The 8,868-nt window shown below is 43.0% G+C and overlaps 1 protein-coding gene across 3 annotated transcripts in view; it reads right to left on the bottom strand.

Annotated features, from left to right (window-relative positions):
* Positions 1–7,954, bottom strand: part of LOC117880708 (guanylate cyclase 2G-like) — a 50,597-nt gene extending 42,643 nt beyond the window's left edge. For 2 of the 3 annotated variants that reach the window (XR_004646596.1, XM_034777113.1), the window contains exons 1-2: positions 6,954–7,951; positions 2,477–2,825 (exon numbers count right to left, since the gene is read on the bottom strand). Coding sequence is in view for 1 of the 3 variants with exons in the window: in XM_034777113.1 (XP_034633004.1) it covers positions 2,477–2,825; positions 6,954–7,337 (733 nt within the window). In the remaining 2 variants the exon portion in view is untranslated. Of the gene's footprint in view, positions 1–2,476; positions 2,826–6,953 lie in introns of all 3 variants that reach the window. The other variant, XR_004646597.1, reaches the window with a different exon arrangement.
* Between the last annotated feature and the right edge of the window lie 914 nt (positions 7,955–8,868).

Raw genomic sequence — 8,868 nt, 5'->3', positions numbered from 1 at the left:
GGAGAGTGCTCAGCGGTCGATTTATCGCGTCTATGCTAGATCGATCCGGCTGGATCGATCGCTGCCCGCCGATCCGGCACGTAGTGTAGACAAGCCCTTAGTGTGGAGAAGGATGCCCCAATACCATGGAGTGGGAGAGTGATCTGTGCACAGGGGACAGCATAGAAGAACGTGTGTGTGGAAGATGCAGACAAGCAAAAGGGGGGGGGGAGGAGAGGGACCGCAGACAATGAGCTAAGAGATTGGCTAAGTAGGTGGAATTCAGGAAATTCTGATATTTTGCCATTTGTTTTTATTCCAAATTGAGAGAAAAAGTTGAAATCTCAAAACTTTCTGTAGAACAAACACATTCCAAATGAATATTTTGATTTGGAAATGTCAAAACATTTCAATCAACACACCTGAATTTAAACATTTCATTTCACTTTGTCAACTTGAAACAAACCCATTACATTTCCATTTGGGTTTACCCTAATCTCTACATCCACCTGAGCTGTTGCGGTTCATTATGAGTGCAGTAGCTCTAGATCCCTAATGACCTTAGTGATTCCCTGTCCTGGATGCGCCACGAGGATATGGCAACAGGGAGGGACCATAGTGGGTCATGGCAAATGTCGTCCAGCCAGGCAGCTGGGCCAATAGGGGACAACGGGGGCATGAGAGACCTGGAACTACAACTCCCTTGAGGCACTGGATTGGATTAGGACACAGGTCAATGCTGACCCAGAATAACATATTTCTCTTGTTCATTTAGATGGAAACATTTCATTTCAACAAAACCCCTCTTTCTTATGGGAACACATTTTGTTTCAAATTTTTCAACCAGTTCTAGTCATTTCCTGTTCACAAGCCATGTTTAACCTTTTGATTGGTGAAGAGAGGTCTGTAGCTAAATCCTTTAGAAGTCAGTTTTAACGGGGACATACCAGCTGCCAAAGGGCTATTTTAGAAAAAGAAGTCTCTAACGCCATTTAACGAACTAACGAGTTTATCGAACAAGTCTAGCTAACCAGACTTGCAAATTGTTGTTGGTCCATTTGTGTGTTATACGCGGCTTTTAGATCCCTTTCCCTGCAGTAGTTGGCAGTCACAGCAGTGCAATTCACTTCAAACTGAAATGAGATCAGTGTTGCATACTGGGAGTTCTTTTGTTTGCTGCTATTATGTAGTTATGACTGCATTTATTTGAATTAACAAGGATGCTGAAATAACGAATAAAAGGAAGAGTTCTCCAGTTACATTAAAAACAAGTCAACATCTGGATCACTCTTCAGGGCAGAGAGTGTCTCCTGTTTGTACACTGTGTGGTGCCTAGCACAATGATCTGTGCTAATCACAGTGAACCCAGTTAAGTCGGTGTAGCTGTGTTTCCAGGTTTCACTCACACTACACAATCTTGCTGCTGCCCTCTCACCCAGAGGAGAATGTTTCCTACTGATGGTGCATTGCATGCCTTACTCCACAGCTAGTGAGAACATATCAACCATCCTCTAAGTCACTCCCAGCTGAGCGTATGTGTGCGTGTGTGTGTATTAGAGAGAGAGAGAGAAATAATTCTAAAATAATAATGCAGAATATACACTAAGAAGTAGTCAATTCAAGCTTCCTGACAGAGTTTCTTTCCTTAAGCATAAAAATGAATACGCTCCATGCAACGCTGTGCATCTCATTTCCTCTGACCTACATATGTGAGACAAGCTAAGGGCAAAATTCTGGTTCAGCCAGGTTGATTTGACAATCACATTCCACTCCCATAGTCTATTCCCATTGACATGTTATTACAGAAATATGAGTCAATATATACTCGGGGGGGGGGGGGGTATGAGCATATTTTTGCTCTAAGTGGACCAATAATTTAATTGCTTTAATACGGCGAGCCATATTTTGCTCTCCAATTGAAGTCCCCAGGTAACTAAGGGTATGTACACTGCACACTAAGCCTCGGTCTATGGGACCTAGACTTGTGGCTTTGGTATTTCCAGGCCTGTGCTTGAGCATCCACACTGGATTGTAAACCTGGGTTTAAAATGGCTGGAGTCTGGTCTCACAGCCATGCTAATGCATCTATACTGCACTACAAAGACTTTCTGACCTGGGTTTGCAGCCTGACATGTATTCACACTGCAAAATTACTGGACTTAGAGCTAAGTCTCAGGGGGGCTCAGGATCTGAGCCACCCCCACGCTCGGCAGGGTCTTAGGACCTAAGTATTGATGGCTTGCTAACCCAAGTCAGACTGGTTTGTTTGTGGAAGGAAGGGAGGCTTGGACTCAACCTTGAGTCAGAGCCTGGGCTTAGTATGCAATCTAGACATACCCTAATAGCCAACTATGTTTAATAAAATTATACCAGATACGCTTCCAGATTGATACAAGTGATGTGTTGTAGTAATTTTTCATTCATCTGTATTTGGCAAAGTTCTCCATGTAGTCCCTTTAAAGCCAGCCAGTATAAAACACTTTTAACTGGAACTTACTTCTGGCAACAGACGATATGTATTTGAGGTTTTTCTGGTGGAGACTTGGATCTTCTGTGCTGTATCTGACTTTAGCAGTGATAGTGATATTGACTTGGAGTTGGTTTTCGACAGACATCCAGAGTTCATCAATTTTCTCCCCGGTGGAAGCATCAGATGAACCTCCAAATAATCCAACATATTTCCAGCCAAAATATTGCAGACTTTTATGCAGAACTTCCCCTATCCTTTGCAGAGGGGAGACAAGTTTGACATAGGTGTCATATAGATCTGCATTGTCCAGCTTTGCACTCTGGCCAACAAATCCAAACCAGGGGATATTCCAATGAGAAGCCAGCAAACCAGTAACCTAGACAGCAACAAAAAGTGTTTTTTCAGACATGTTATTAATAATGTCAGTATTTAAAATGCAAAGGTTAGACTGATAAGTAGAAGTAAATTGTTTTGCTTAAGAAGGTTTACTGGCATCTGCTTCTCCTCTGACACCGGTTTAACTCAGAAACAGCCCCCATATTGTTATAGAACAATGATGCTATATAGCTGAAGAACTGGCTTATCCTGTGTAAAGCCCAAGAACTGGGGTTTAATATTGTATGAACCAAATTAATCTCTGGTTAACTCCATTGACTTCAACATTCCAAATTCTTCCCTCACCCCTCAAATGAAGTTCTAAGAGCTCAACTCATGCCATAAAATGAGGATTCAAATCAAGATTTTGGACATCCCCCTGTCTGTGGTTGTTCGATACGGAGACTTAGTTTGGTCCATTACAAAGGTAGGAATCATTTTCAAAATTCAGAACAAAAGATCAGTAATGAGTATGCAAGTTGCACAAATTCACACTGTGCTGGTTACTTACATAAAGCATGTTGCATTGTTTCTGCTCAACACAGGCTATTTGAAATTAGTGCATAGTCAGGATTGAAATTCACTTTTCTTGAGAATTCACAGTACTAAACCTTGAGTACTAGGAAGTTCTTAGAATGAAAACATGAAAGTATAAGAAACATGGTCAAATCAAAGTTCACTTTCAAATTCAAATGAGGACAGAAATATTTCATGCTGCAGGCTCTATTCTGTGGAAAGAGAAAATTCAGTGGTGCCAATTTGACATTTCATTAATGAAGTCTATTAAAGGGGTCCCAATGATATAGGGATCACTGTAAAAGTCCAGGTAGGTTTCTCTATTGCTCAGGTAACCCATACCATTGATAATCAGGGATCATGGTGGATAATACTTTCTCCAGTGAGCATCTCATGTGATCCTGGCTGCCAGCAGAAGTCAGTCTGAAAGTTTTTCTGCTCTTCTCTCTACCCACAAAGTCAAATACAACTAACAACAAATAACACAAACACACATCCACAAGTGTAGCCTCCTTGTAGGCTTTATGAGTCACTTCTCAAACAGCGTTCCAGCACCACCTCGTTGCTGAGCTGCTACTGTGGGTCCGTGATTCAAATTATTGGGCAACTGAAATTGCACATATGCTCTGGCGGGGTTGGGATTCACTGCTATTATATTTGAATTGGTTACACAGGATGAAATTCACCCGTGAACAGAGGAGAAGAAAAAGACCACTGTGCCTGCCATGTAAGTCCCACAGAACAGGCTTTCCACTGGCTCTCTGCAAAAAAGCACAACCTTATTCAGTAGTTTACATTGAGTCATATGCTGTACCTTTACTGAGCAGTGCTTATTTCCCATATCTTATCCCATGCATTCATGGCCATGCATCTCTTTAAATATTTTCCCCAGTGACAAAAGGAATTTAAATATTTAAAAGAGTTGGGCATCACATAGAGCTGAGCACAATAAAAGGGAGACTTTTTTTCTCCCAATGCTCCTCCCAGGCCCCAATTCTCCAGCTTCGGCTCCCTCCCTGCTGTATTATTATTCATTATTATAGGGGTGCCTAAGGACACTTGTCCAGGATCAGATCCACTTGTTGTACAGTCAGTCCATGAGGAGACCCATCTCTGCCCAGAGGACGTTAAGGTGGGTTGCAGGGGATTGATGAGAGAGTGGGGGAAGGAGGAGCTGAGAGACAAGCAAGCAAGTTTTTGTATATTAAGCATAGATCTCTGCTCACCATCCACCTAGCCAGCTCCTCATTTCCCTCTCCACCTGCTTCTTTCCCATGGCTCTTGGTAGGGGCCACCTGCTTGCTGACTCCCCCTAACTGTGTGGGCCCTTTGCCCTGCACAAACCTGTGCCCTCCAATTGTCTCTACAGCTCTCTCTGGGAGACCCACCTCTCCTTTACATTTCCCAGCTCCTTCCCCGTGGTGTGGTTCCCCCAGCCCTCCCATGCACTCCAGCTCCCCTCCCACTGCACAGGAGCAAAACCCACCTCACTCGCATTTCCCCATACACTCCCTCTCCCCCCATATCCAGTCCTGATTATTTGAAATATTTCACAGTGAGGGAATTGATATGGTCTGAAAATCACTTTCCCATGTCACAGGAATAGGCTTGAGAACAGGAAGCAGAAAAGGAAGGGTCAGGAAGGAAGGGGTGCAGGGTCAGGAAGGATCAGGGAATCAGGATCAGAAGGGAAGGGGTGAGATCAGGGATTGGGAATGGGTGGCTGGGTAGGGACTAGCAAGGTCAGGGAAAACTCCAATATGACCCTGGATCCAACTTCAATACAAACATGCTCCAAGCAGTTGGTGGCCCCTTAGAAACTGGCTGTTCCCACAGTGGCCTCTAAGGTAGTTGGTCCTAGAAGCATCTTTCTGAGACATGCGGCTGCTGTCTCAAAGTCTGATCTCCGACCACTGCCTATGTAGCTGAGCCTCGGAGACAACAGGGGATCTCCCAGGTCAAGAGACATGAAGTTAACTGGTGTGAATGGGGAACTGGGGATAGGGAGTTGAAGAAGAAAAAAGAGAAAAGAAAACAGGAAAGAGAGAGAAACTACAGAATAAAGTAGATCTTCTAGCATCTGTACCAGGGCATAGCATGAGGGGCAGAGGACGTCAATTAGTTATCTATCACCAGCACAGGGAAATTACCCTGTTACATTGATGTATAGTCCCAAGGAGAGTAGCAGAAACACCATCAGTTGGTATATTTAAACTAGAAGGGACCATGCACTAAATGGACAGGACTAGGGAACAATCCTGCAGCAATGGCATAGAAAGTTGAACAAGACAGACTTTTCCAAGCTCAATTCTATAATTAGAAGCAGAAATCGTGAGGGGGGGGGGTGTTAATCCCACAGTATAATGGATCCTGCTTATTGTGAACTTTGATATGGCAAAGCTCTATTTGTAGTCAAAGTCCCAAATTGTTTCATTGCCATTCAGTGTACGAACTGGAGCTCTGATTACAGTGCAAACAAACCTGCACTTACCCAGGAGGTAAGGCACATCTCAAAAAAAGCTAGTTCTGATGGGATTGGCAGGCCAAAGAGATTCAGATGAACGCTTGACCGTTTGGATTCCAATCCAAATAGAACAAAAACTCTGGGCCTTTTGCCTATCATGGCTTACAAGTCAGCTTTAACATTCCTACTAAAAGGTCTTCAGTTGTTCCCAGCAGATTTTAAAAGAACAATTTTCACAACAACAAAAATCAATCCTGTTTACTCTCTAAGGTTTGGCTTTCGACACGTGAAACTTACTGGTGTAAAACAAGAAGATTTGATTTACAGAAAGAATTCTATTAACTAGCTAATTATATTTAAGTGACTTCGTAAGCAGAACAGCTGAGATTGTCAAAGCTGCCCATAGAAACTGGCAAACAACCCCGGTAGGCAACTTTCAAAATAGCCTATGGGAATAATTTAATATGGGCACTTTAACAATAGACAATAACGTATCATTCTTCTATCCTGAGATAAGTTGGTGGGGGGAAAAAACTGTGTATAATAGCCTGGATATATCTGATAGACACAATGTCCTAGATTTAGTGCTTTTTGTAAGGAAGTATCACTTTTATCCTTTCCATGATTTTCATTAACTTTCAGAACTGATGGTTTCCTCCACCCCCAAGGAGCAAATATCTTAATTTTATTTGTTCCCTTGATTTGTACTCTGTGGCCTAAGATCTAAGCACACATGCAAACCAAAATACATCTAAGACTTTTAGACTGATAGCACAACTAAAATGCTCCCTGCCCATCAGAACTGATCACATTCTCCCCCTCAACACATCCCTCCACAAAAGCCTGTGAAAGCCTTGCAGAATGCTCTGAAAGCCAGCCATCTCCGGCTGTATCAGACCAAGGACAAAGAAAGCAAGTTCCAGAGTTGAGAAGAATTCAGGGGAAACATCTTCCCAGCTCCCACTTTCCACAAGCCGCTGTTCACTCAAGCACCAGCACCGAATTCACATCTTTAAGATAGCCCATTAAGAGATTTATAGGTCAAACACAACTCCCCGAATTAATCAACTCCTAATGACAGCAGAAATACATACAGTACACAGCGCAGCAGGGCCGGGAGAGAGAAAGTGGTGGGAAGTCATAACCTACCTCAGCTGCTTCTGAGCAGACAGGTCCAAACAGGGCCGAAACGTTCTCCGTCTGAACCTGATTGATGAAAGCATTGACGGACTTCTTGGCATCACAGCCGCAATCAGCATAAACAAAATCCAAGGTGTAGTTACCCAGGTAAGATGGGTCTGAATTGACTTTCTCAATGGCAATCTGGATAGCTGAGCCCAGCTTTTGGGCACTAAGTGGGTGGGAAGCATTCCAAGGCGCTTGAAAAGACACAATAAGCTTAGACGTTTCCAGTCCACGATCGAAAGCATTAGCAAAGACCACAGCAATAAGTGTTATTATGGTAGCGTCATGGATAGGAATCAAATTCAGAATGAGCCTCAGTGTATAACAAGGACCCATTCCGAGATCCATGCTGTCCCTTAACTAGCAGCGCATCAGCAATTTGGAAGATTTCACTTTCCTCCTGCTCTTAGTGCTACTTATACTATTGGCTCTAATCACAGCACCAGCTCCTTTGCCTGTGACATGATTTTAATTAAACAATGCTAATTAACTGAACCCTTACTCTCCAGAGCATTTTGCAATCTATCCTTTCAGTAGGATCTTTACTTTGGACTTAGTGCTACAAGTCAAGTCTGTTCAAATATTTGACAGTTTTCCATTCATTGCATTTAAGAACATAACATAAAAACGGCCATCCTGGGTCAGACCAATGGTCCATCTAGCCCAGTAACCTGTCTTCCAGTGCCAGGTGCTTCAGAGGGAGTGAACAGAATAGGCAATCATTGAGTGATCCATCCCATCTTACTTTCCAAGCCCTGGCAAAAGAGGTTAAGGACATTCAGAGCATGGGATTGCATCCCTGACCATCCTGGCAAGTAGCCAGTGATGGGCCTGTCCTCCGTGAACCTATCTAGTTCTTTTTTGAATCTGTTATAGTTTTGGCCTTCACAATATCCCCTAACAATGAGTTCCACAGGTTGACTGTGCATTGTGTGAAGTACCTCCTTATGTCAAGTATCAGGGGGTAGCCGTGTTAGTCTGTATCCGCAAAAACAACAAGGAGTCTGGTGGCACCTTAAAGACTAACAGATTTATTTGGGCATAAACTTTCATGGGTAAAACACCACTTGTCTTCTTCAGATGCACTCCGTGCATGTTTTAAAAGGGACAGCATGGATCTCAGACTCAGTCCTCGTTATATACTCAGGCTTATTCTGAATTTGATTCCTATCCACAACACTACAGTAAAAACACTTCTTGCTTTCTTTCGCACTCTGGCCTAGTTAGAAAGAAAACAAATGTGTGTGCCTCACATAATATAATACTGTATGTGAAAGAGAGTGGGACAATACATAACACTATCATCAAGGTGTATACACGCTTACTGAGTAACTGCGCATTGTTACCCTTGTTCTTCATCACCCTAGTTTGTTGTGTCAGCTGTTGTGTCATGTCAAAGGCAGATTGTACCTTCTTTGAGCAGGAACTCTCTCTTTGGTTTGTGGAACACCTTCCACATCTTTGGGCACTCAATAAGTAATGAAGAATTTTACAAGCAAATTGAGTTGGCTGGGGGCAAAAATGGGGGAGGAGGAGAAATTCTCACAAATTTCCCTCCCTACCTTCATTTTATGGTCAAAATTTCAACATACATAGACTTTTTCAAGCCGCTCTAGGAATGAATGAACATGCACCATTGGAGAAACCATTTATACCTAAAATGGAAGAGTTTCCGTACAACACAGGTGAAACACCCGTGTAATTTGGGCACCCTGGTTTGCTAACAAGAAAACACTTTGTGTGTGTGTATTCTGTGCTAAGAGAGGATGGCAACCAATTTGATAAGTCTGAAGAGTAAAGTTCTTGACCTGGAACAGCTCAAGTGGTTGGGAAGCACAAGCTTCCGCACCTGCCCCAGCAGTGAACTAGAGGGCCCATT

This window comes from Trachemys scripta, chromosome 7, assembly GCF_013100865.1.
Source record: "Trachemys scripta elegans isolate TJP31775 chromosome 7, CAS_Tse_1.0, whole genome shotgun sequence".
Lineage (NCBI taxonomy): Eukaryota > Metazoa > Chordata > Testudines > Emydidae > Trachemys > Trachemys scripta.
The sequence above is the reverse complement of the archived record's forward strand: the minus strand, read 5'-3'. Positions and strand labels throughout refer to the sequence as shown.